Genomic DNA, 26329 nt, shown 5'->3' with positions numbered 1-26329 from the left:
TTCCAGCTCAAGGAGTTGACAATCCAAGTGCCTGATTCTGCAAGTTGTTCAGAAAGCTCTCAAAGTTGCTTAGAACTATCAGCCCCTATAGACATGAATAAGAATTGTGGGTGTGAAGGTCTTTTCAGTATCAGGCCTGTGTCAGACAGACCGTATGATACAGATATATGTAACACACTGACTGAGGGTTCAACCCCAAAAAGGAGCAAGCATACTTCAAAGGTAAATCCTTCTCTTCTGCAGCATAATCACATTCCCTCTTTCTCTGTTTCACAGAAAAAGCAAAGCAATACTGAAGAATGTTCAGGGGTACGTGAGAGTAAAGAGTTTGTCCATTGTGATGTGCCTCTGACGGAACTGAGAACCCTGCTGGAACTGAAGAAACTGTATCTGGAGATTCAGAAACTGAAGCGGGAGATTAAAAAATTGTGATGAATAGCTGAAATCTGTGATCCTAATTGTGTTAGGAAAGTGAAAGCTAGTAGAGGAACTAGATTGAACTGTATGATCTAGAGGTTTATTTTCATGCAAGCTTCAGACCCTATGCAGCTGGAAATTTACACCAACAACCTTCAGCTTTGCCATAATTGCTGCTTACATTTAGCTTTTATGTATTATAACACATACATTCACAGTGGGTGTATGGCTATTCTACTGTCTGATTTACATTAACCTTAAGGGCAGTGATGTTCATAACTCCCTGTACACCACTGAAAATCTAAGGGTTAGCAAAGCAATCTTCCCTGTCCTCTTGATTTAAACTCAGCTCAGCAGACGTTCTTCCCAATCTGACCAGATCTAGTTTTGATTGATACCAGTGTTATCACCTGAGGCATTTTTATATCTAATCACACTCAAGAGTAGATGGTAGAAATTTAACTGTAGAGAAACAGCTTGCTAAGCGATTTTCCCATTGCCTGATAAATTGACCTATACCTTTTGTGATCAAGTAATTATTCCTGCATTCCAGCAATAAAAAATTATTCCTGGAATAAAATGCAATTGTTATAACTTTTGATTGTTTTTGTGTGATTTTTTTTTTTACTAACTTTATCCCACTGGCTAAAGACCGAAAAATCCCCACTGTGTTTAAAGGCTCCTTTTCTTAGCAGTGAAAAACTGTCTCAATCTAGTGACCAGTCTCAGCAGGGACTGCAAGGACAGAGAAAGCAAAGAAGACTGGCTTTTCCTCTCACATCATGAGGAGCTCGTGGTTGAAGCATACTGGGGCAGTAGCATAGGAGACAGCAGCTTGCCTTTCTGCGGACAATGCTGTTCTGTGGAATATCAAGAACCATCGGTCTACAGCACTGTTAGGCTGGTATCTTTACTCCTGTTTATGGAGCCAGTGAGATTGAGTCAGATCCCCAAAATAACAGAGATGAATTTGACCCAGAGGACAAGTAGAAAGGATCCCTTGGTAATGAACAGTGTTGGCCAGAAAAACAAGTGCAACATCCCCTTTCACTGAGAATCTGTGGCTGTACAAAGCCAGGAGGAGCCAATTGAAAGAAAGCAGCAGAGAAGTAACATATAGGCCCAGAAGTTCCCTCCACCTCAAAATTGTAGCTTTGAGGGCTACTGAGCTCTAAGGGGGCATGATACTCTCGCAGGGTAGAGCAAATTGTATTTCCAGGAAGGCTGAGGTGAGGACAAGGGACAGAAAGCAGCTGAACTCTGCACTAGGGGCTCCATAGAAGTTCACCTTAGAAGCTGCAGCTTGGCTGTGTTGAATCAGTGCAACTCTGGCTGTCTAGCCTACTTTTGGGGTGACACTAGCTGTCTATACTCGGGAAAAGTGCCCTCCCCCAAACCAGTCTCTGTCACCATGAAGGGACTCTGAATTTAATTTGCCTTAGTCTGTGGCATCTCTCTCTCTTACTCTTTTACCCTTGAATCATAATACAACTGAGCTTTTCGCTGTAGACAAGGACCACTAGAGGCCATTCACTAGCGATCAATTTAGGTGGCATGAACCAAGTCAGCCTCGGCCTCTAATCACCATTGCTCAAGCTGAGTAATACATTATGTAACCCACACACTTCCTGGGTGTGGTGTTCTAGCCCATCTCGTGGCACCAAGACCACTTAAAGAGAGAGATAAAATGAGTCTGCTCTACAGCCTTAGCTAACAGCCAGTTGGCCTTTAGCCCATGTGGTAGAGGCTCATGCACTAAGTTCCTGCAGTCCTAGGTTCAACCCTGCCTGCTGACAACCAGCATCTGTCAGTGTTACAATTACACTGTGAACAGCTCCATAGACTAATTTTCTAGACCACTTAAGGTAAAAAAGTAAATGCGGGTATACAGTGGGATTCAATCTCTAGCCTATAACACAACTAGGGTTGATTACTAGAGTTTATTCCTATTAAAAATTATGCTACTTGCACTCTCCGCCATGAAAGATCAGTGAAAAAAGAGAGGGCTAAAAGTTATCTCTGATGAATGTAACATACTGTGTATGCTCCGAAATTTAAAATGTGCATGCTTATGTAAAGCGGTTTGAATATTTATTAGTAGTATTAACATCACTGGCCAAATGCAGGACCCTGAATGGCAGCCACCTGGATTTTTTTAGAGAGCATCTTCCATTGAGCAATAAGTAAAAAGAGAGCTTTTCTATTCATCTGTCCCTGATAGTTATAGAACTCTCGTCATTGTGGTGTCTAGCCATTGGGTCATGGTTAGGAAGCAGGCTGGAGCAGAAGAGATGGAGAGGAAAGCAAAGTGGGTGATCTGTTCCTTGCTGTTGAAATGTGCACAGACAACTCTGGAGAGTGAGGTTCTTCATTTATCCTCAGCACCAATGCAGCACTGCACGCCCCCACCCCGGCCCCATGCTGTTCTCTGCCAATGTGTCACAAACCTGCCCTGTAGGGACACAGTCTCCCACTTTATTCTTGTCAGCAAGTTAAAGAAGTATGGGCTGGATGAATGCACTATAAGGTGGGTAGAAAGTTGGCTAGATTGTCGGGCTCAATGGGTAGTGATCAATGGCCCCATGTCTAGATGGCAGCCGGTATCAAGTGGAGTGCCCCAAGGGTCGGTCCTGGGGCTGGTTTTGTTCAATATCTTCATAAATGATCTGGAGGATGGTGTGTCTTGCACTCTCAGCAAATTTGCGGATGATACTAAACTAGGAGGAGTGGTAGATACGGTGGCAAGTAGGGATAGGATACAGAGGGCCCTAGACAAATTGGAGGATTGGGCCAAAAGAAATCTGATGAGGTTCAACAAGGACAAGTGCAGGGTCCTGCACTTAGGACGGAAGAATCCCATGCACCGCTACAGACTAGGGACCGAATGGCTCGGCAGGAGTTCTGCGGAAAAGGACCTAGGGGTTACAGTGGACGAGAAGCTGGATATGAGTCAACAGCGTGCCCTTGTTGCCAAGAAGGCCAATGGCATTTTGGGATGTATACGTAGGGACATTGCCAGCAGATCGAGGGACGTGATCGTTCCCCTCTATTCGACATTGGTGAGGCCTCATCTGGAGTACTGTGTCCAGTTTTGGGCCCCACACTACAAGAAGGATGTGGAAAAATTGGAGAGAGTCCAGCGAAGGGCAACAAAAATGATTAGGGGTCTGGAACACATGAGTTACGAGGAGAGGCTGAGGGAACTGGGGTTGTTTAGTCTGCGGAAGAGAAGAATGAGGGGAGATTTGATAGCTGCTTTCAACTACCTGAGAGGTGGTTCCAAAGAGGATGGTTCTAGATTATTCTCAGTGGTAGAAGATGACAGGACAAGAAGTAATGGTCTGAAGTTGCAGTGGGGGAGGTTTAGGTTGGATATTAGGAAAAACTTTTTCACTAGGAGGGTGGTGAAACGCACGAATGCGTTACCTAGGGAGATGGTAGAATCTCCTTCCTTAGAAGTTTTTAAGGTCAGGCTTGACAAGCCCTGGCTGGGATGATTTAATTGGGGATTGGTCCTGCTTTGAGCAGGGGGTTGGACTAGATGACCTCCTGAGGTCCCTTCCAACGCTGATATTCTATGATTCTATGACTAGCTTTAGGGGTGCAATGGAGTTCCATCCCCATAGCCCATTCAGTGCTTGGCCATTGCTGGGATCGCCAGCTATCGGTTTTGTTTGTACAAGCATGTTGCTGTATGGTGAACTGTAACCCTCGTTGCGGAAGGATACAGGAGATACTGGAATCAATAGCTCCCACTCATCCCTGAACTTCTCAGCCATATATTCCTGGGATCTGACAGCTCTACTTCCCCCGCTACTGTTCCTGTAGGAAAAAGACAGACTGAAAACTAAGTCATCAGAATTCAACTGTATATACAGACAATAGATTTCCAAAGGCGTCCGCACCGCCATTCAAAATTTCCAAAGGGGCCCACACCATAATTTGAAATTTTTTAGGGGTCTGCAAATGAAAAAAAGATTGAAAACTACTGCTCTAGGTGCTCGGGGCAAGTGCACGCCTCTGCCAAGTCTGTGTTTCCCTCACCTTAAAAAGACTGCCCATGAGCTTGCGAGTCTATCACCACATGTGAGGTGGCCGGTAACTACACCTCCTTCCCATGTTGTAAAAAGACTTTGTATTGAACTGTCTCGCCCCTCCCAAGTCTGCAGTGCTCTGTTTCTTTTGCCAATTTGCACTTTTGCCAAAGGAAACACAGCGTCAAAACATGAATGTTTATTGCCCAGCCCTGTCCCCTGCTAAATTAGATAATCCAGTTTCTGAGCCCGTAACACACACATTGTATAAAGCTTCGTTTTCTCATATCTCTGCCAAATGTTTGCATGCTCCAGTGGAAAAACGAAATCTGCAGCGTGAGGACAGATGTTCAAGTCTTCCCAACGATATTCACTGTGCTGAGCTCTTTTGAAAATAAAGCCCAAGGGTGCGTGTTTTGGTATTTCCGTGCCTTTGCTGCTTGTGTTAGCGGTGACATTAACGCCAGCCTCCTCTCTGTGTTTGCTGTAACCAGCTGGATTCAGCCTGAGCCAGTCCCGCCCTTCTCTCCTGACCCCGCCTCCACCCATTCATGGCGCTCTTCAGGCCCCGCCCCTTCTCTCCTGACCCCGCCTCCACCCATTCATGGCGCTCTTCAGGCCCCGCCCCTTCTCTCCTGACCCCGCCTCCAACCATTCATGGCGCTGTTCAGTCCCTCCCTACCCCTTCCTCACTTGTGCTGGGCACGGCGCAGGCTGCGGGTCGGAGCTCCCTGGCTGACCCCCACCATGTCCCCGGGGCTCCCCTGCCCCGTGCTGGCCCTGGGGCTCCTGCTCCTGCTGCTGCCCGGGACTCGCAGTGAGTTGCGGGGGGTTGGCAGGGCAAAGCATCTCCGTGCGCCGTGCAGGGCGGGGCTCCCCGGGCCGGGGGCTGCGGATAGTCCCGGTGTCGGGGGGGCTCCCAGGGCATGAACTAGGGGCTGCCTCGGGCCGGGCCTCGGGCTGCGCTTTGGCCCTTCGGTTGGCTCCTCCTGTCACGGGGCGGGGGGTGCCCCTGCCAGGCGAGGGGAGCCTCTCTGCCTGCTCCGTGCGCTGGGTCCCCCCGAGCCCCTTCCCCCGGTGCACTCAGCCCGGGGACTGCCGCCTGCGCCCGGGGTTCCCTCGTTCTCCGGGGTTCCCTCCATGGGGAAAACGCATGGGAGGGTTGGCAGGGATTTGTGTGTCTTGTGGCTGTTACTGATCGTGCTGATTGTCTTCAGCTCCCAGGTTAAACCCCTGAGGTGGGTGGGGCTGTAGGGGGCTGGGCAATCGGAGTAACCTTCCCGATGGGCTCGCCTGGTCTGTCGCAGCTCCCTTTTCTCACCGCTGATGCGCTTCAGGGTCCTTCTGGTGTGCAAAGCTACTAGAATAAATAGGTTCTGTTACCAGGGGCTTTTGTTTTGTCCACAGGTGACTGTGGGCCCCCACCGAAGCTGAATCATGCCGTCCCCTCCGATGTGAATCGCACAGAGGGCTTCCCTGTTGACACACAAGTTACATACAGGTGCAGTGATGGCTTCCTTAAAATCCCTGGAAAGTCGGACACTGTAGTGTGCCTTTCAAACTCACAGTGGTCCTACATCAACGAGTTTTGCGGTCGTAAGTATTTTATTTTATCTGGAATAAAGTTCCTTGGGCTGCCTTTCACTTATGAAAAGGTAAGACTTTTCCTATTTAGTAGGTATAGTCAAAATTAGCTCTGCCCTGTAATGATACCCAAAGGGAAGGGGAAACATTTACATTAAGTTGAATGTCTTTCATCTAGTCTGGGACTACAAACGCTGAAATGCATGAATCCTAGTTGTACGCTTATTTCTTGGCATCACTACTAGGGTCGGTTGGGTGGCCTAACTGCATTTCCGTACTTAGACATGCTTTTGGGGTGGTGGTAAGAGTAACCTTAACTCTGAATTTCCTGGATTTATAATACAGTAAAAGCTTTGTTATCCAGCATGTTGAGGGAATGGGGGGTGCCAGTTAATCAGATACTCCAGTTAATTAAGCGTTATACTTTCCAATGGAATACCAATTTTCACAGAATTAGAATACAATAAAATGAGTGAAGTTTAAAATAGTAGACGGGTACTTGCCCATCCAGTAGTAGTACTGCACTGCAGAGCGGTTGGTTTCTTGAAGCACTTAGGTGTAAACCTGCTGCATAGAAAACTTGACCTGTAATCTTATCACTATGGGCAGCACATGGTGTACACCCCGATCATTAAAAATACACTTAACACGAAAACTGTACTGAACATAATTTAATCTTCGACGATTCAGAAGGCACGTCAGGATCTTGTGATGCCTCACGGTCGTCATTATCAATATCAATTATCATTGTAGAGGTAAAAGGTGTAGGAGATCGGGCTGAATCTGTAATGACCCTATGACACACCCTGGAAGCTGCATTTTTGAATAAATCACTGATATCCGCTTGCTTATTTGTCTTCTGTCTCTTTTGTATAAAAGTAGAGTTCAGAATGTGCAATTGCATAATCTCCTGGGCAGTATACTAGTCCCGGTTACTAGATTGAAGATTTGAATTGGGAGATATCAGAAATGCCAGTTAATAGAGCTTTCTGGTCAGTAAAGTGCCGGATAACACAGCTTTTACTGTACTTGTTTTGGGGCTAATTAAATCTCTCTCATTTAATTTACTCTAAATTACTGATATGTACTCTTGACCTTCAGTTAAACTTAGTTTTTACCTGGGAATCTAATAAAACAAAAACACTAAAAGTATATCTTAATATGCATTCTGCAGTTTTATATTGGGGGCCCATTCAGCATAGGGCCTATTTAACAAAGGGTATCCAAATGTGATTGTTAGTAACCTCCCTAAAGTACTGCTAAGGGAGTAATTTGTTTCCTGAACACTGAGTTTTGGTCTATTGTTACAACAGACTGTTTCTGTACCTGTCTTCATAGCCAAACCTTTCAGAACTAATGTCTGTCTCTACTGCTAGGTAGTTGTGGTGCCCCAACAAGGTTAAAGTTTGCTGCCTTAAGTAAGGAAGATGAGAGGAAGAATTACCATCCTGTTGGGATCACTGTGAGATATACTTGTCGCCCAGGGTATGAGAACATCACTGAAATGCTTCTTGTTAGTACTTGTCTTGAAAACTTAACATGGTCAGAAGCCCCTGAGTTTTGTAGAAGTGAGTATCTTTTTTTTTTGTTACTTTTCTGTCTCACTTGATCTGAAAACATCTCACAATTAGGACCCACTAGACAGCTGGCTCCCAATTTGCTAGTTTAATTGGTTATTTAGTCTGAAGGGCTGTTTAGCCAGGTGTTTTCTTAGGATAAATTGCAATAGCTGTATTTCTATGGAATATTTAGCTGTTCTTAAAACTGACTGGTGAAGATCAAGTACCAGGATGGCGCTGGCTGTATGAATACAGTATGTCTGCTTTGAATTTCATATGAAAAGTAAATTTCTAATGCACTACGTTTCAACTAGAATAACCATGGGAAATTACTTGTTGTAGGGGGAAGGAGGAATTTCTGCCATTGAACTTCCCTGAGGATTATGGGAGGTTTCTTGTCTGTCTTCATTAAAATTGATGACATGGATGGAGTATTTTTTCTACAATGCTTGGTAACTCGTGGAACTTACTGCTGCTAAATACTGAAACAAAGAAATCTGAGAGATTGGAAGAAAAAAAAAAAGTGTCTGCATTTAGCATGCAGAAATAAGGATAAAAAGACAGAAGGGGTATTTTTACCTTCGGGATATAAGTCAGCCATTAACCATGGGGGTTTGACAAACCTGTCCTTCCCACTCTCCACCCCTGGCACCAGTGGGCGTTTTATTGCATAATTACCCCCTTTGGTCTGGACACTTGTGCAGGGGTTGAGCCTGCAAGGGGTTGAGCACCTTCAGTTGCCACTGGTATGATTGAGCCCTGTGTGGGTTTTACACATGTGTCCGAAAGCCACTGTCAGACGTATGGTACTGGACTAAAAGACCCTCTGTGGTGTGACACTATATAAAGTGGTGTGAGTGGGCATGCAGCTATAGCCTTCTTAAGTATGTTGTTGTTTAGCTCTTCTGTTTCCATCATGACAACACAAATTAATGCTAATCCTAGCCTTGGTCTCTATTAGGGAAATCATGTGGTCATCCAGGAGAACTACTCCATGGCAGAGCTGGTCATATGACAGAATTTCTGTTTGGTGCAAAAATAGACTTGCTCTGTGAAGATGGGTGAGTGTCAAGGTGCCTCTCGTAGTTAATTCCAAGAACTTTGGTGTACAATTGGTGGCGAACTGCAAAATAATGCATGGTTTAACTTCAAATACATACTTGGGGGTAGTGCTATCAACTGCAGCCTTGGGGTGGGTTCTCATTTGGAAGTAGAGCTTTCAAACCGTTTGCTAGTATGGATTCTGTCTCCACCCTCCCCACTTGAAGTTGAAATGGGAAGAAGTCCCAGCTGTGTGTAGAGGAGGGAGAATAGGGGTTTGCTGGGGTGCCTTTACTTTTTGCATCCAGTGTAGTTCAGTGAACACCAGATCCTGTCCAGATGGGTTATGTAGTGCCACAGAGTCTATAACAAGTATAAAATCAGGCCCAGTATGTCCCAGTTCACATGCAGCTGGGCTTGAATTTAAATCTTTCCACATGGAATGCAAATGGTGTCAGGTGGAGTTAACCTGTAGGTGGTGAGAGAGATTCTCAGTGGCGTGGTTTCTGTGGGAAGAACACTTTCTGGTTGAAATATTTGTGGGATGCCCTAAATTTTGTAGCATGGGCCCTGGGTGTGATTCAGGCGTAAGTATAACTTCTATCACAAACTAAAATTAGCACAAATATTTTTAAGCTTTTACACATAATAGAAGGTAGGTCCAAATTATGGTAGGTGTCTAGACAAATAGGTCAGCATAAAATGACTGAGTATTTATCTATTTATTTCAAAGGAAGTACTACACAGAAGATGTGGGTGTTCAAGTGTCTGTTTGAAAAAGCTACCACAGTAAAATTGGTCTGTCAGTTGCCTTTGCAGTTACGGAGCCCATGTATGAACTGCACTTGCCATCAATCTGTAACTTGGTTCAGATTTTCCATGCATGGTTTTAATCAGGGTTTAGAGAACTGGAAAAGATCTTTAGTTGCAAAATGAAAAACAACTCTACCAAAAACTGTTCTTTGTCTCTTTCCTATTAAAACCTTAACACCCCTCTGACCGCCTAACACACATGGTTAGGCCTGGTCTGTGCTTCATGTAGGTTGACATAGGTTTGGCAGTCAGGGTGTGAAAAATCCACATCTCTGAGCATGATAGCTATGCTGACATAACCCCTGGTGTAAATGCAGCTAGATCCACAGAAGAATGTGTCAGTCAACCTAGGACTGTCCCTCTGGGAGGTGTTTTCTACAGCAACAGAAAAAATGTTGAAGGCTGCATGTACGCTGTAGGGTTTTGCAGGCAGAGCCGTGTTGCTACAGTCCCTGAGGTGTAGATGTGGCCTTTTCCCCTAGTGCGTGAGGAAAGACAGTCGGGAAGGCTGTGTGGCCGCATACCCCGTTCACTAATTTCTACGCAGGAATCTTTTAAAGGTCACACAACCTTGGAAATGGAATGCTGCTGACAGAGGAGGGGTAGCTGGGGCTGCACAGACATTGGAAGGCCTGGGTCAAAATCTGGAACTGAGGCTTCCCACCCTTCTAAAACATAAATTACTGGGGGGGGGAGTGAGCCCACTGACGTGGCTCCTGTCCTGTCAGGCTGGGACCAGCTCTGGGCTTTGAGACCTGGCCCATGAGGTTACAGCACTGCTCAGCTTTGGCCCTGTTGCCCCTCTGTCATTGCATTGCAGCCTGGTGTGCTGAGGTTGCATCATCCCTCAGTTTGGGGGCCCTCTTAAATGGGGGGCCTGGGGGAAACTGCCTCTCTTGCCTTCCCCTGAGGTGGCCTGGAGATCCTTAGGCTGAACCACTAACTTTCCAGAGTGAAGTGTATGGTCAGAGTGGACAGTGTTTTTAATTCTTGACTACCCCAGATAACTAGGCAGTTATCCAAGGTGTAGAATGCCAGGTGGTTCCATTTCAGAACGGTTCCACAGGATGGGACCACAAGAGTAGTTGTCGGCTTGTAGCAAGCAAGTCATAGAATATCAGGGTTGGAAGGGACCTCAGGAGGTCATCTAATCCAACCTCCTGCTCAAAGCAGGACCAATCCCCAACTAAATCATCCCAGCCAGGGCTTTGTCAAGCCTGACCTTAAAAATATCTAAGGAAGGAGATTCCACCACCTCCCTAGGTAACCCATTCCAGTGTTTCACCACCCTCCTAGTGAAAAAGCTTTTCCTAATATCCAACCTCAACCTCCCCCACTGCAACTTGAGACCATTACTCCTCGTTCTGTCATCTGCTACCACTGAGAACAGTCTAGATCCATCCTCTTTGGAACCCCCTTTCAGGTAGTTGAAAGCAGCTATCAAATCTCCCCTCATTCTTCTCTTCCACAGACTAAACAATCCCAGTTCCCTCAGCCTCTCCTCATAACTCATGTGTTCCAGTCCCCTAATCATTTTTGTTGCCCTCTGCTGGACGCTTTCCAATTTTTCCACATCCTTCTTGTAGCGTCGGGCCCAAAACTGGACACAGTACTCCAGATGAGGCCTCACCAATGTCGAATAGAGGGGAACGATCACGTCCCTCGATCTGCTGGCAATGTCCCTACGTATACATCCCAAAATGCCATTGGCCTTCTTGGCAACAAGGGCACGCTGTTGACTCATATCCAGCTTCTCGTCCACTGTAACCCCTAGGTCCTTTTCCGCAGAACTGCTGCCGAGCCATTCGGTCCCTAGTCTGTAGCGGTGCGAGGGATTCTTCCGTCCTAAGTGCAGGACTCTGCACTTGTCCTTGTTGAACCTCATCAGATTTCTTTTGGTCCAATCCTCTAATTTGTCTAGGGCCTTCTGTATCCTATCCCTACCCTCCAGCATATCTACCTCTCCTCCCAGTTTAGTGTCATCTGCAAACTTGCTGAGGGTGCAATCCACACCATCCTCCAGATCATTAATGAAGATACTGAACAAAACCGGCCCGAGGACCGACCCTTGGGGCACTCCACTTGATACCGGCTGCCAACTAGACATGGAGCCATTGATCGCTATCCTTTGAGCCCGACAATCTAGCCAACTTTCTATCCACCTTATAGGCCATTCATCCAGCCCATACTTCTTTAACTTGCTGGCAAGAATACTGTGAGAGACCGTGTCAAAAGCTTTGCTAAAGTCAAGGAACAACACATCCACCGCTTTCCCCTCATCCACAGAACCAGTTATCTCGTCATAGAAGGCAATTAGATTAGTCAGGCATGACTTGCCCTTGGTGAATCCATGCTGACTGTTCCTGATCACTTTCCTCTCCTCTAAGTGCTTCAGAATTGATTCCTTGAGGACCTGTTCCATGATTTTTCCAGGGACTGAGGTGAGGCTGACTGGCCTGTAGTTCCCAGGATCCTCCTCTTTCCCTTTTTTAAAGATGGGCACTACATTAGCCTTTTTCCAGTCGTCAAGGACTTCCCCGGATCGCCATGAGTTTTCAAAGATAATGGCCAATGGCTCTGCAATCACATCCGCCAACTCCTTTAGCACTCTCGGATGCAGCGCGTCCAGCCCCATGGACTTGTGCTTATCCAGCTTTTCTAAATAGTCCCGAACCACTTCTTTCTCCACAGAGGGCTGGTCACCTCCTCCCCATGCTGTGCTGCCCAATGCAGCAGTCTGGGAGCTGACCTTGTTCGTGAAGACAGAGGCAAAAAAAGCATTGAGTGCATTATTAGCTTTTTCCACATCCTCTGTCACTAGGTTGCCTCCCTCATTCAGTAAGGGGCTCACACTTTCCTTGGCCGCCTTCTTGTTGCTAGCATACCTGAAGAAACCCTTCTTGTTACTCTTAACATCTCTTGCTAGCTGCAACTCCAGGTGTGATTTGGCCTTCCTGATTTCACTCCTGCATCCCCGAGCAATATTTTTATACTCTTCCCTGGTCATTTGTCCAATCTTCCACTTCTTGTAAGCTTCTTTTTTGTGTTCAAGATCAGCAAGGATTTCGCTGTTAAGCCAAGCTGGTTGCCTGCCATATTTACTATTCTTTCTACACATCGGGATGGTTTGTCCCTGTAACCTCAATAAGGATTCTTTAAAATACAGCCAATCTAAAGTCTAAACCCTTTCACGTGTGAAAACACTCTGAACAGTCTGACAGTATCTAAAATTACTAGTTCTTTGGGGATTCATCACACTGAGTAACTGGGGCTGTTTTAGGGACTCTTTCTGCCTTCTCTAGCAATGGAAGAAGTAAGGATCGCTACAATGTGCAAATTAGAGGGCAGAGAATCCACCGTTTTGCTGTGCACAGGATTAATGACTGTTCCCAAGTGTCTGATTCAGTATAAACCCATTAAGCTTGCAGAGAGTGTTGTATCCACCTATTTGCTTGCTTAAGTTGCCTTTTACTACTTGTTGTGCCTTGGTCATGCTGGTATTCACAGCAGGAACGATCTTATTCAATGTCTGTTGCCCATTTTTGACCAAGTGGCTAGTCAAAGTTCAGGCCCCGATGATGTTCCAGTTGGAAGTAGAAATTGATGATGGAATCGGGTATTTTCTTTGATGCAGCCTTGCTTATTTGCAAGGAATGTAGAAAGTCCCGCTTCTCCAAATGCAGGAGAAACCAAAGGCAAAGGAGTAGTGTTTTTAGCTTACATGCCCAAGTTTCTTTTCATCCAGCACCCTTGACCCACAACCTCTAAGTTTCTTGCAAGGTCACACCGTGCTTACAAGATTCTGCTTGGCTTTGTTCAGATTGTCTCAGTCTCCCTGGTTCTGTTCTGCCTTGCGACCCCTGACAGATACCTTTTTAAAAAAAAAAAAACCACCTCTCAGCAAAAACCTTTCCTCCACACAGTGCAAAACTCCTGAGTGGGTTCACATTATCTCTGTTTTTAGGTGGGGCATTGTGATGGACTTCTCACAGTTATATTAATGGAAGGGTACATTGACACCCATCAATCTCAATGAGGTTTTAACTCAACCCATAACAAGGCTTCATCCAGGTCATAAGTCACCACCTGTAAGCTGAAAGAATCCATATTCCAAATTGCCAGACAGTTACACAGGCAATCAAAGAATTAGGTAAGAAACTTGATACTCATTTTTGTGTGTGTGTTTTTTATTTAGGTACAAATTAATTGGGCGGCCTTTCATTCAATGTGAGCTTAAGGGAGATGAAGTTGAATGGAGTAAACTTCCAACTTGCCAAGGTAAGACCAATCCAACCTTCCCGAAACACCTAAATCTGAGGTTTCTTTGGAGGAGAACTCAATCTAAAACCTCTCATAGTTCATTTGCCTCTCTCCTGTTTTGGACACTTATGTGGAGGGTCTGTCAGCCATGCTGTTGCTATGAGAAATGTTTTAATATTCCAGCTGTGGAATACTTGAAGACCTTATCACTGTTCCCCAAGGTCATGAAACCCTTCTTTCCTATGAGTAATGTTTTGGAATGGGTGTGCTCTGGTGAGAGAGTTTTTGCCAGGGCCCTATGTCATGGGGACCAGCGCCAGTTTGCATGATCACATTTTAGAAGAGGGTGGAGTAAAGCTTGAAAGAAGGAAGACTTCCGAATCGGAGGGAGGAAACTGTCTCTCTCAAACTTGGTTAAAATACAGTACTAACTACATTTTCAAATGGCTAAATATTTCTCTTCTTTTAAGGATCTTAGATAAACTTTTTGTTAAGTAAATGTTTGCACTTTTAACTGAAACTTTTATTAATATCAATGAGACCAGGTTGGTGAGATCAACTCTTTAGGGCCAACTTCTGTTGGTGAAAGAGAAGCTTTCGCGCTACACAGGGCTCTCAGTATTACCTCGCCCGTCTCGTCTCGCTCATATCCTAAGACTAACACGGCTACAGCAACACTCAAACATTCATATTCGTGACCTTCTATTTTCCTGCAGTGATTACTTGTGCTTTGCCTCCTTACATTGCCAATGGGACATACGATGGCAGGGGTGTCGAAAATTTTGCTTATAACTCAACAGTAACTTACAGATGTGACCGTGGGTTCCGGCTTATTGGAGCTGCTTCCATTCATTGTACAACAAAAGATAAAACAAGTGGAATCTGGAGTGGACCTGCTCCTAAATGCAATGGTGAGTAATGTGTGTTTAGTGTCTTCCTCTGCTACTTTTTTGCACCAGGTAACACTATTATTGCTAGGCACAAAATAACTTAATTATAAGTTGCATGGCCAACTTTTAAAAAGACCTTAACAATGTTTCATCTTAATATGCACTGATATTTAGGAAATTATCACGGAGGGGCTGTTCATAAAAGAATGATGTGAGACTTTGAATGTTTTTTTTATCCCTCCTTTTGCTGTAGACACAACTGCACGTGTCCTATTAAAAGGAAATAAGTGGTACTTTCTCAGGTGAGTTGGAAGAACTTGGGTTTGTTTGAAGATGTAGTTTCCACAAGTTCGCATTGAACACTAAATTTTCATGGATTATTTCCATGATCTAACTTGTATAATCTTTGAAACTGTTAGTGGTAACACTGTTGTAAAATTTTGGGAGAGAACTTGGTTATCTATCTGCCCCTTACTCCCAAGCACTTCTTACAGTTGTACTTTCTGGTAGTTTACTAAACGTATGGCTTTGTGAACATAAGATGCTGGGTGAAGAATATAGGAGGGGTTTAACAGGTGCTGTCTGAGGTCAGTAATATACTGATAAATGGGTTCAGAATAATATAAGGTCTGGAAGCGCACTGACAGCGGTTAGAACAGTTTTTAAGAGAAGGTATTTGCTTTGGAACAGATTCTTAGCTAGTATAAATTATCGGAGCTTCACTGAAGCCGGTAGAGCTGATATCGTACACGTGCTGCAGAACTATATCTGTAAATACAGAGTAACATTTCCCCGGTAGTTGAACAAGAATAAACAAAAGTCTGATTTGGTGGTAGCTCTTCAACTGCTAGAAAATTAATTTTTGCTTTTGTAGAAATCCTATAATGTACTTTGGTTAGACATAATCTTTGACGTATTTGTGATTGTTCCTATCGAAACTGGGCAGAGGTTAAAAATACCAACTTTAGTCCATTTTATTCTATTCAGGTACTTCTACTGCATCCAAGAATGTGGTACTCGACCAACATAAGAAAAAGAAAATAAAAAGCAGACCGTATTCTGTATCACGATTCCAAAACACACGTTTCACCATCACTTCCTCCCATTCTTCCTCATTTCCCAGAGGTGATCTGAGGACACGAGGTGAGTCTTGTACCGTATCTTGAAGGTCACCAAATCTGGGTTCTGGCAGACTAGAGGGAGGAAGTGAATTTTCATGCCTAGGCTTACAGCTAAAGCTTTCAGTTCTCACATTTTTTCTTTATTATTAGGTAGTTGGATTACTCCACCACTGTTCAGATTTGCTGTACCACTGTACGTTAATCAGAACTATTGTTCTGTCAGAACCAAGGAAAGATCTATTTGCAGCCAAAGTTACATGGGAATCTCTGGAGTATTACCCAATGCCAAGTGCTTTCAAAACTTAAAATGGTCGGAAGTCCCAGGGTTCTGTGCAAGTGAGCCTCTTTCCTTTTCTGTTTCAATTGATCTACAAGACATTCTTGTGCAGTTAGTATAGTCTTCCGTTTACAGCTGGGTCAGAGTTCAGTCCTGGCTGCGTTGATCTTAACATCTTGAAATATCTTTGTTTTAAATGTTTTGCTTTCAATTCATTGGATGTCTCCTTGCTCCATTATGAGAGGATAAATAGGAGAGCCTGACTGATCCTCTTGATACTGTATCCAAAAGCAAGAGAACCTTATACAATACACATCAAAACCTGTTTCTTTTTCCATGGACAGTGGGGCAACGGCCTAATATTAATCTCCTTCTATACTAGAGAGATCTTTGCTATCCAGAAGAACAGGAGCATGGCAGAGCTGCTGCTATAACAGATTTCCAATTTGGTGCAAGAGTGGATTTCATCCGTGAGGAAGAGAGAGTATCAGGCTGTGGTGAATGACTTAAAGCTGCTGGCTGACTCTGGAAACTGAGTATCAAAGGGTAATCTCAAACCTACTCAAGGTTCGTGCTACAAAACCAAATGCTCAGGGGCAGAACTTTGAAACGGAGCTTGACCAAAGATGGGCTGTGATTCCTGGCCTTTCACACTTCAAACGAGAACCCAGCTCTGTTCCAGGTTTGAGTGCAGAGTTTCTGGATTTTGTGCCCACTGAAGTCTAGGCTGCTAAAATCTTGGCTTGATGGGAGGATTTGTACTGCCTAGATCTTATAACAAATAGAGACTCGAGTTGAAACAGATGATAGGGAATCTTCTTTATAGAAAGAAACAAGAAAGATACTAAAAGGGATTCCAAAGCTTCTGGGGGCCAATCATGAGCTGATGTAAACAGTCATAGCTCCACTGAGATCAAAGGAACAATGATGAAGGATTTTGCCGACTGCTATAGCGCGAGTTGTTTCTTGCTGTGTAATGTTCCCCGGTCATGCTAGTACTGACAGGTTGACAGTTACTTTTATGGCCAGAAATGCAGTCCAAATTTCTAGACTATTGGACAAGGAACCAGATAAACCATGATCTTATTCTTCTTCATTCAGGTACAAGTTAATTGGACCGTTTCTTACCAAATGTGTCTGGAAGCAAAAGTTGTGTGGAATAAGGCGCTTTCAGCTTGCCAATCTAAGACTCTCGTAATGCTTTAAAACGAGCTTGTGCCCAGAGATGTTGGCTTTGGTATGGAGCTGAGGTTAGAAGTAGCATAGATTGTTTTGTTTCAAGGAGTGAAAGACTAGTAACCCTTATGGATAAAGTCCTTCCTACCCCTAACTCTGACTACATGCTTAAAATCTCAAGTTCCTTTGGAATGAAAAAATGGTAAATCTCTGTTCCCAGTGAGCTTTCTGAAAACTCCAAAAAAAAAAAAAAAAAAAGACAGCACTTTTGGACCCTTCTTGAGGAGGGAGGATCTGTAAAAATCCACAGCCTGCTATCTGGTCTAGTACCAGTTGTGCTATTGGAAAAGTTCCAGCTTAGCTGTATGCTGCTGGAACACTTGAGGAGCTTAATGCTGTCCCCAAAGGATGCAGGTCAAGCAGCTGTATTGCCCTGTGATTCATGTAAGGGTGGTTTGTGCTTTGAGGCAGTCTCTCAAGGTTTGTGCTGTCAGGCTGGAGTCTGAGGCAATGAGCAGTGCTGGGGAAAGGGTGGGGCAAAACTTGAGAACTGTGTCCAATATCTGACAGAGGTAATGCCTCAGATCTTTATAAAATACAGTGGTAATTACATGAACAAATTGCTAAATACCCTTCCCTCTTGGAATTTGGGACAAATAACAAAAAGCCTTTTAAGTAATTAACTTTTAACTGAAATTTTTTTGTTTAATATTAAATGTCATAATTCCTCTTTACTTTAGACTCCTGCTATCCCTAATGGAATCGATGGCAGGAATGTAGAAAGCTTTGCCTATCCCTCTGCAGCAACATAGATGTGACTATGCTTTTGTCCTTCATTGAAGAGGTATCCATTGATTGTACAGTGAAAAAACAAACGTACTTTGGAGTTGGCCTACCCTGAATGCAAAGGTGACTGGCATTTAGTATTTGCTGCTTGGTCTACTGTAATGCACCAGGAAAAGTATTAATTACTAGGCAAGCACCTAAATTGAGGAAATTGGTTTTTTTAGCTTAAACATCTCAATAAATATCTTTTTAAAACTGACCTTGTTGAAAGCTTAAGCTTTATAGAACAGCTGATCCACCATAAATAACTTGGGAGCAATTCTGCCTCTCCTAGTGCCTGCATTTTTGTTCTTCCACACTTGAAAGTTCTAAGACACATCTCAGACCAGGGCATGACTACACTAAAGCTGCTACATGGCTGAAGAGCTGCAGGTGCGCCACTTAGCATAGACACTACTTATGCTGACGACAGAGGTTCTCCCATCCACATACGTAATCCAGCTCCCTGAGCAGCAGTAGCTAGGTCAGCAGGAGAATTCTTCCATCAGCCTACTACTATCAACAGCAGGGGTTAGGTCAGCAGAGCTGCATGTCTCGGGTGTGAGAAATCCACGCCTCTGAGACATAGCTATGCTGATGTAAATTCCTCACCATACATTTGATTTGTTTCTCCTTTGCAAAGCCTAACCCAACAGTTATTCCAACCTGGAAATACCAACCCCGCCACAACTTCCTGGGGGGGGGGGGGAAAAGTAAAACGTTCTTTAATCTTGCTTCATGCAAAGGAGGATGTTGAGCCCTCTAGCTGATTTTGTTCACACCAGTATTTTCCACAAAAGTTCTGGGTGATCTTTATTTGTTCCCCAAGAGCAATTTGTTTTTCTTTCTTTATACATCTGAAAGTAAATTCCCAGAGTAAACAAAACAAGTTAAGAGTGGCTTGAGTAGATTTTCAGAGAGGGCTTATATTTTTAGCCCTGCTTAGAGAAGCAGCATCATATGTTAGATCCTAGCCACACCGAGCTCATGGGTTTGTAGACTTTAAGGGTCTAAACCCACTGCCACTTGTGTAGTATAGTGGGCGAACCATGCACCTCTAACGCATTCTCTGAGAGTCATTCAGATTCTTTTATGTGTGGAGTTGTCACCCTGTTATGCAGATTTGTTAGCATGAAGACATTTAGCAGTGAATTATAAAACCCTGATTTGTCACATGGTCATGCTTCCCCTTGATACTAAAAGGCATGTTTACTGCCTCATGAAATTTGTGTTAAGTAAATTTTGTAACTGATAGAAATCGAAGTTAAAGGAAAAAGCATGGAGTTAATTTGGTGGTCCCCAAACTCTTTTGCCTGCATGACCCCATTTTCAGACTTGATTGCTCCAGCGATTGTAGACAACATAGGGGAAGCTATTTTGTAGAGCAAAATGGTGTCCGCTGCACATGGGATTGTGACCCAACTGCTGATGGCATGACCCCACTTGAGGTCATGACCATAGTTAGGAAACTGCTGAGTTCAGATATATGCTTAGCTCTTGTGGATTATAGAGTGGACTGATTTCAACTGAATTTGGACACATACCTAAACCTAAACCGTTGCACTTTAAATGGATCACTTACGGCAAATCTCTTATTCCTGGACCTTTCTTTCCTTTCCCTCTTTCCACTATAGCACCTAATGTCCTGTGGATTAATGCACAAGGATAATTATTGTTTAACATTTTAAATTGCAGTAGCTCCTGAAGGCAACAACCAAGTTGGGCCCTTTTATGCTAGGGGGTGTATAAACACTGTATAAATGACAGTCCATGCCCTGAAAAGGTAGATCTGACCCATTATTCACACATGTACAAACTTTTGATTTGTGAATGACAGTACTCCAATATTATCTATTTAATGCTTATTTGAAGTGCCTGCTGCACCTCCACTTTGAAGTTGAAATGGGCTACATCGTCTTCTGGTAAACTGGACAATACAGCTTAGTAGAGGGGAGCCTAGACACGTGTGAGAGAACCCTTAAGATCTCTGAAGATTGCAGAAGAACTATGCACACAGATATTCTGATGATCCCATGAAATTTTTATGAAGGACTTCTCTCATTGTCTTCGTGTCTGAAATATGAAAGAGCCCTGAAAAACCTGCCTGCCTTCAATGTTAGATAATCTGGGAGCAGCTCACTTGCCTCATCCATGCTGTACTCTTTCTGCTAACTTCCAAATAAAATATTTGGTATAATCTAAGGTACTAAGTGATGCTTCCCTATGTATGGATTGTTCCTGGGATCCGTTAACTGATATTCATGAGTTTTCTATTTCAGTTGACTTTAATTTCTTCGCTCTATATTGAGAGGAGCTATTATCTTGGTAAGCAAATAAAAACATTTTTAAGCTTTCAGTTTTTTAGTATTTCACTTTCTCCATCTCAAACCAATATTGCCTTAATTGTAGAAAGCCACTGTAAGATACTTGAATACCTGTGGGGCTAAAGTAGTTATTTGCCTACAATGCCATGGAAAGGTTCAGTAAGAGCAAGACAAATTAAGGATCCTTGGGGGGGGGGGGTAAATCTAGCCAATCTGGGAGGGATGTGCAGAAAAGTAGAGTAGTTTCAGTTGTTACATGGGTTCTGGAGTCCCCGTTCCAAGGTCTCTGGTTTTACAATCTGATTATCTCTGGAATGTCTTTGTCATATATCGAAATGTTTTGCTGGTTCTTGTGATAGGGGAGAACCCACAAAAGTGACAAAGTAAACTAAGTATGTCTTGAGTGTCTTCTCTAATTTCATCCTCAGTAATTTAGGCTACAAGTAACCGTAGTGGGATTAAAATCAGACAGAAGGGATGTTATGGGAGAATGAAACTCTACGTTACTGCAACCATTTTGTGTCCAGCCCCTGTTAGCTGAAAAGCAAATAACATATTGTTAGGGCTCTGAGAGGCTAGGCCAAATAGCTGCATGATTGCAGTTTTGCTAATCCAAATGGGAGGATGGAACAGTTAATGGAGCATGAGAATGGAAGGGAGTGGGGGGGATAGGTGACCTTGACTTTGAGTGCCCCTGACATAAGTTTAATTATGACTAGACATGCTTTGCTGATAAGGGATAAGGAGCAATTTGATGAAGCTAGGGGAATTAGTGACCCACTAGTGGTTACTATGGTGACTAGTAGGAGTCACTAGGAGTTACCAATAAAACTTTAAAAGAATATATTTTGGAGCAGTTCAAAGGAGCTTTTCTTTGGAGAGAGGCTGACCTCTTCTCCCCAGAAGCTGGATGGAAGGAGCTGCCTCCCCCCACCCGTTAGCGCAGCTGTTGATCACTTGAAACAATTTCAGACTTTGGGTCACTGTTTGGGATGCTCTAAACCTATTGCTCTTGTGCATAAGTGTGTGTTTGAGATTCAATAAAGAAGGAGCGTTAGGGGAAATCACTCCTGTTTGTACCAGTCATTTATCAGAGGGAGGTGCTGTCTCCCCATTGATTCCTGACTCCACCTGGGGAAAACAGGTGAAGTTACCCCAGTTTTAGGTTTGGAAAATCCTGGGTAACAAGGGGACGGTTTTTTAAAGATACTGTTCTTTTTAATTTCCTCGAGTTTTCTGTTTTACAGTTAACTTTGGGTGGACTCATAGGAGGCTAGGTAGCCTAAGCAAAGATTATTGTACAGGGAACTGAAGTGTAAGAACACTGTTTGAGTACTCTTCTGTTCTAAGCAGAGGCTGCAGAGGAAGGCGATTCTTCAGTTATGCCTGCATGACCTCTCCAGGCAGTGGCTATCCTTGTGCAAAATGAGACCTTGACTGGGTAGGGCAAGACTAATGCAAGTTGGAAACACATCCCAGTCAGTCGCTGGCCCAGGCCACCACTGACCAGAACAATGAGCCTGACTGCCTTCGTGACAAAATGCAAGGCTCCATTGATTTGTTTTCCTATGTCACTCACACAATCTCACTCCAACTCCAGCCTGTGCTTAAAATAAGGAAAAGAAGGGGACAAGCGAAGTTCTAATTTCTCTAATTACAGAAAGACAAATTGCAAAATTCTTGGGGGGCCCTGTAGACTGTTCCTCTAGATTGTTTGTTTGTTTGTTTTGTGACATGCTCAGTTGCTCAGTTATGGGCTCGCTTTCAATAGGTGTAAAAAGACAAACGTGGCCAGTTTATAGCTTAACGGGGGAACAAATAAGTGTTCCAATACAGCCATAAGTGGCGGTCAATAATAGCTCATTAAGTCCACAACTATGCTTGGTATGGCCCTGGGTTCTATTGACAAGCTTGCTTTTCTTGGGAGAACACGAGCTCCTGAGGTAAATTCCAGCCCTAATTCCTATGATGCTATAATACGTTAGTCAAGCTAGGCGGTGCAGCAGGGATGTCCAACTCATTCTGTGGACAGGGCTTAATTCCACTTTTAAGTAGGGTCCAGAGGCCAGGTTTTATATGCAGGACGTGCCCCAACGTAAAGCTCAGCACTAATATGACTGGAGTCAGGCATGTGCAGAGCTTTCACCAGAGCCCTTGGTGAGAAAAGAGCCTGGTTCGGGGACAGGATCCCCCTTGCTGTACCATATCTGCTTTGGTGCTGCAGTAAGAGGAAGGAGAATGGGCCCGAGGTCAGCAGAGACCAGAATTAGAACCGACCAAGTCCCTGGTGGGAGATAATGTGCAAATCAGTGCTGCTGTGTTCTGAATGCGCGATGGTAGAGCTGGAAACAGCCAGCTCACAGTGCAGCTCCAGCAAGGCCAAGCCCTAAGGCAGTGGGGCTGGAGTAGACGAACAGACAGAGGTGCTGGAGAACGCAGCCAGGCAAGGCAGGGCCAGGGAACCTTTCTGAGAGGCGCTAATGCGAAGCAAGTTCTGTTGGTGGTTCTGAGGGCTCACTTAGAGCTGACACGGGGTGAATTATTCAAAGGGGGCATGTTCTTCTGAGAGCAGGGTACGCTGCTTATAATGGCCTTCCCTCGTATATTGTGAATGCAGGGCCAAATTTTCAGCTGGTGTAAATGGGCATAAACCTGAGTTCATCGAGTAGGGCCAGTTTTACCCTGACGGTGAATTTGAGACACACACTTTGCACTGTACTTTGATTCTATCTCCTCCCAGCATCTTCACATTACGCAGGGACAGTCACACCCCTCCGCTCCCCTTTTCACCTTTTGCCAAAAGCAACATGATTTGCGCTTTTCTGGACGGCTGTCTTGCCTCTCCCATTCCAAATTAAGTCATCCCATTTCCCATATCCAAGTACAGAAACAAATGTTGTGTAAAGTTCACATCTCTGCCAAATACCTTTCGTGTCAGTTCTTTTGTGCTCCAGTGCTAAACCCTTTAGCAGGAGGCATCAGCCCAGGAAGAAAATCTGCAGTGCTGTTTGTTGGCACTTCAGTTCTTCAGCTGCTTTTGTGGGTTCCTGGAAACAGTAAAGACCAAACCCCCTGACAGTTTTCTTTGTAATTGACTCATTCAGCCTTGAAATGGCACTTTTAGTACAGTGAGATTCACACTCTCAGCAGGTGCTCTTGCTCTGATGGCAAAGGTAATCTACATGTGTGATCCAGCTGTTGTGCTGGAAGGTATTCAGGCTGCCTTTAAGTATATATGTGTTGAAAAATGCACATACACTGACACACAATAACAAAATACTGTTCCAACTTGCAGCAGGAGAAACTTCATAGAATTTCGCTCCTGCTCTAATAAACATCTAGCTTTGATTTCTTTCTTTCTTCTTTTTTTTTTTTTTTTTTTTTTTTTTTTGGTCAAGTCATTTGAGTGCTTGTAAAAGTGAGGGAAGAATAGCACAGAGCAGGGGCAGCTACACCTACACACAGTGCACGCTTCTCCCACCCAGCTTTGTCAGCCTCTTCACTCCTGAGCTGCAGCATTCCCCCACATAGCGCGGTCCGTGCCCCTTAATTCTATCTAGATTACACGCTTCTACTTCACAATTAATCCTTCCTTTCACTCTCCAGCTCAGGCAAAATAAAAAGTGATTCTTGCCGGTGATGCTCTCGCCTACTTCAGTCTGGGGACTCTGGTGTGTGGAAACGGCCAGGCCAGCTGAATTTTCCAGAGGCTTGATGAATTGCATAAATAGGGACTGGGATGAAACCCACTAATAGTCACTTTGCTCTAGATCCTGAGTCTGGATCTCTAAAAGCATAAGACAGAGGCTGTAATCCTCTGGACCTCTGAGTTCCTTGAGAGTCCTTAACACAAATGACACCTTAAAGACTAACAGATTTATTTGGGCATAAGCTTTTGTGGGTAAAAACCCACTTCTTCAGTTGCATCTGAAGAAGTGGGTTTTTTACCCACAAAAGCTTATGCCCAAATAAATCTGTTAGTATTTAAGATGCCGCCAGACTCCATGTTGTTTTTGTGGATACACACTAACATGGCTACCCCCTGATACTTAACACAAATGTTAATTAGCACCAACGTGGTTTGGTCTTTAGTTTGTGGCTCTAGCCAACAGATCAACATGTGCAAGTGTTCCAGTGTGATTTGTATGAAATGGACATAGTCCTTGATGTGTTATAATCACTGTGACATTGCACCCCGTAATGCTTTGTAGAAATATGCTTATGAGTGTAAATATGACCTAACTGGAATATGTTTTATGCTAGATATACCGTGTAACATATCTCTGCAAAGGTTATGATCTACTGTATATAGTCATCCTATTTACATGCATGTATCATTTTTGTATTCAAAGTTATGAATATTGGTTGTGTACTTGTTTGATTTTAAGTAGCCTCAGTGAAGCAGTTGGTCAGTTGCTTGAGAAAAGACTATTCTCAGTAAGTGCCCAATCAAGAAACACTTAAGCTAACAATGAACTTTGAGAGATGCCAGTCCACATCTGAGCTTTCCTGGGAATGTGGTGTCGGCCTGTAAAGTTCTGAGTCATGCATGGACATGTGACTTGCCCATGTGACTCCAAAACTGCATCTTGCAGCTGGATTCTGCATAGGAGAGGAGAAGGGGTTTCCAGCCACAAGAGACAGTCTATTTAAACCCTTCCATTTTGTCTTCAGCTGGCTCAAGATATATCCTTTGGGGTGGAAAGACTATCTGAAAGAAACTGGAACAAAGGACAGTAAGTACGGGGTGTGAGTGATTTCTGGACCCAGACTAGAAGGAGGCTAGTCTGTCAAAGAAGCTTATTGGAACATCTCTGAGGGTGAGATTTACCTGCATTTAGTTTCCTACTGTATTAGGCATAGACTTGCCTGGTTTGTTTTATTTTGTTTGGTAATTTACTTTGCTGTGTCTGTCTTTTTACAAAAAGTAGGATTTAAGTGGTTCCAAATATTTAATAAAATCACTTTTTACTTATTAATTAACCCAGAGTAAGTATTAATACCTGGGGGTGGGGGGGGGGGGCAAACAGCTGTGCATTTCTCTCTATCAGTGTTATTGAGGGCAAACAATTTATGAGTTTACCCTGTATAAAGCTAAAATGGATTTATTTGGGGTTTGGACCCCTTTGGGAGCTGGGTATTTGAATACTGGAGACAGCAGCACTTTTTAAGCTGTTTTCAGTTAAGCCTGCAGCTTGTGCGCGACGTGGTTCAGACTTGGATCTGTGTTTGCAGTAGGCAAGCGTGTCTGACTCAAACAAGGCAAGGAACTGAAGTCCCAAGCTGGCAGGGAAAACAGGCTCAGAGGTAGTCTGGGAACATCAGGTGGCAGTTCCCAAGGGGGTTTCTGTGATCTAACCCATCACAACCACTTCTCCCTGGGGATGGAGATCAGCGGGGGATTTGAGGGCTATTTCCTTACAAGCCTTTGGGGCTGGCTTCAAACACTCCAAAAGGGCTCTATGGTGTCACTAGCAGCTTCTCTGGGGAGTTTCTACTGTATGGTTACCTACTTGTTTTTGCCACACAGACCTATTGCCATAATGATTATCCCATTGAAAGGAAACCATTATAATTGCTGTTCATGTTTTGGCTTATACATCCCTGGATCAACTTAGAATTGGGAAATCAAGTGAAATACATTTAATTTTAATGAAATAAATTTCATTTGCATGTACGAAAGATGTTCTCAGCTTGTTCATCACAGGCATTTTAGCCAGTTGGGTAAATGCAGTAAGTCAAATTTGGCTCTTATGCATTTTGTATAAAAATACGTTTTACCCACAGATGCCTTAGCAACTGATGTTACTTGTGTCATCTGTACCTTTCTGAATAGCACTCAGCTTTCATCTTAAAACTTATTAATTATTGGGAAAATGTATGCACCAGTAATTTGATGGAAGCATTGCAAAAGTTAGCAACCAATATTACTCACCGTTATTTGATTAATTCTCTTTAGTATCAGTGACAATGCATGCTGTGAACGCCTCACACTTCATGAACTACAC

At 43.9% G+C, this 26329-nt stretch overlaps 1 protein-coding gene across 1 annotated transcript in view; it reads left to right on the top strand.

Moving 5' to 3' along the window:
* LOC141975811 (complement receptor type 1-like) overlaps positions 1-20151 on the top strand; it is a 72640-nt gene extending 52489 nt beyond the window's left edge. The window contains exons 30-41 of the mRNA XM_074936473.1: positions 277-431; positions 5123-5268; positions 5859-6047; positions 7412-7603; positions 8556-8655; positions 13644-13726; positions 14425-14619; positions 15586-15741; positions 15870-16055; positions 16379-16563; positions 17913-18081; positions 19870-20151. Coding sequence (XP_074792574.1) covers positions 277-431; positions 5123-5268; positions 5859-6047; positions 7412-7603; positions 8556-8655; positions 13644-13726; positions 14425-14619; positions 15586-15741; positions 15870-16055; positions 16379-16470 — 1494 coding nt within the window. The 3' untranslated portion in view covers positions 16471-16563; positions 17913-18081; positions 19870-20151. The remainder of the gene's footprint in view (positions 1-276; positions 432-5122; positions 5269-5858; positions 6048-7411; positions 7604-8555; positions 8656-13643; positions 13727-14424; positions 14620-15585; positions 15742-15869; positions 16056-16378; positions 16564-17912; positions 18082-19869) is intronic.
* Positions 20152-26329: the final 6178 nt, after the last annotated feature.

Source organism: Natator depressus, chromosome 21 (assembly GCF_965152275.1).
Source record: "Natator depressus isolate rNatDep1 chromosome 21, rNatDep2.hap1, whole genome shotgun sequence".
NCBI lineage: Eukaryota > Metazoa > Chordata > Testudines > Cheloniidae > Natator > Natator depressus.
Note: the sequence above shows the minus strand (reverse complement) of the source record. Positions and strands in the feature narration are given on the sequence as shown.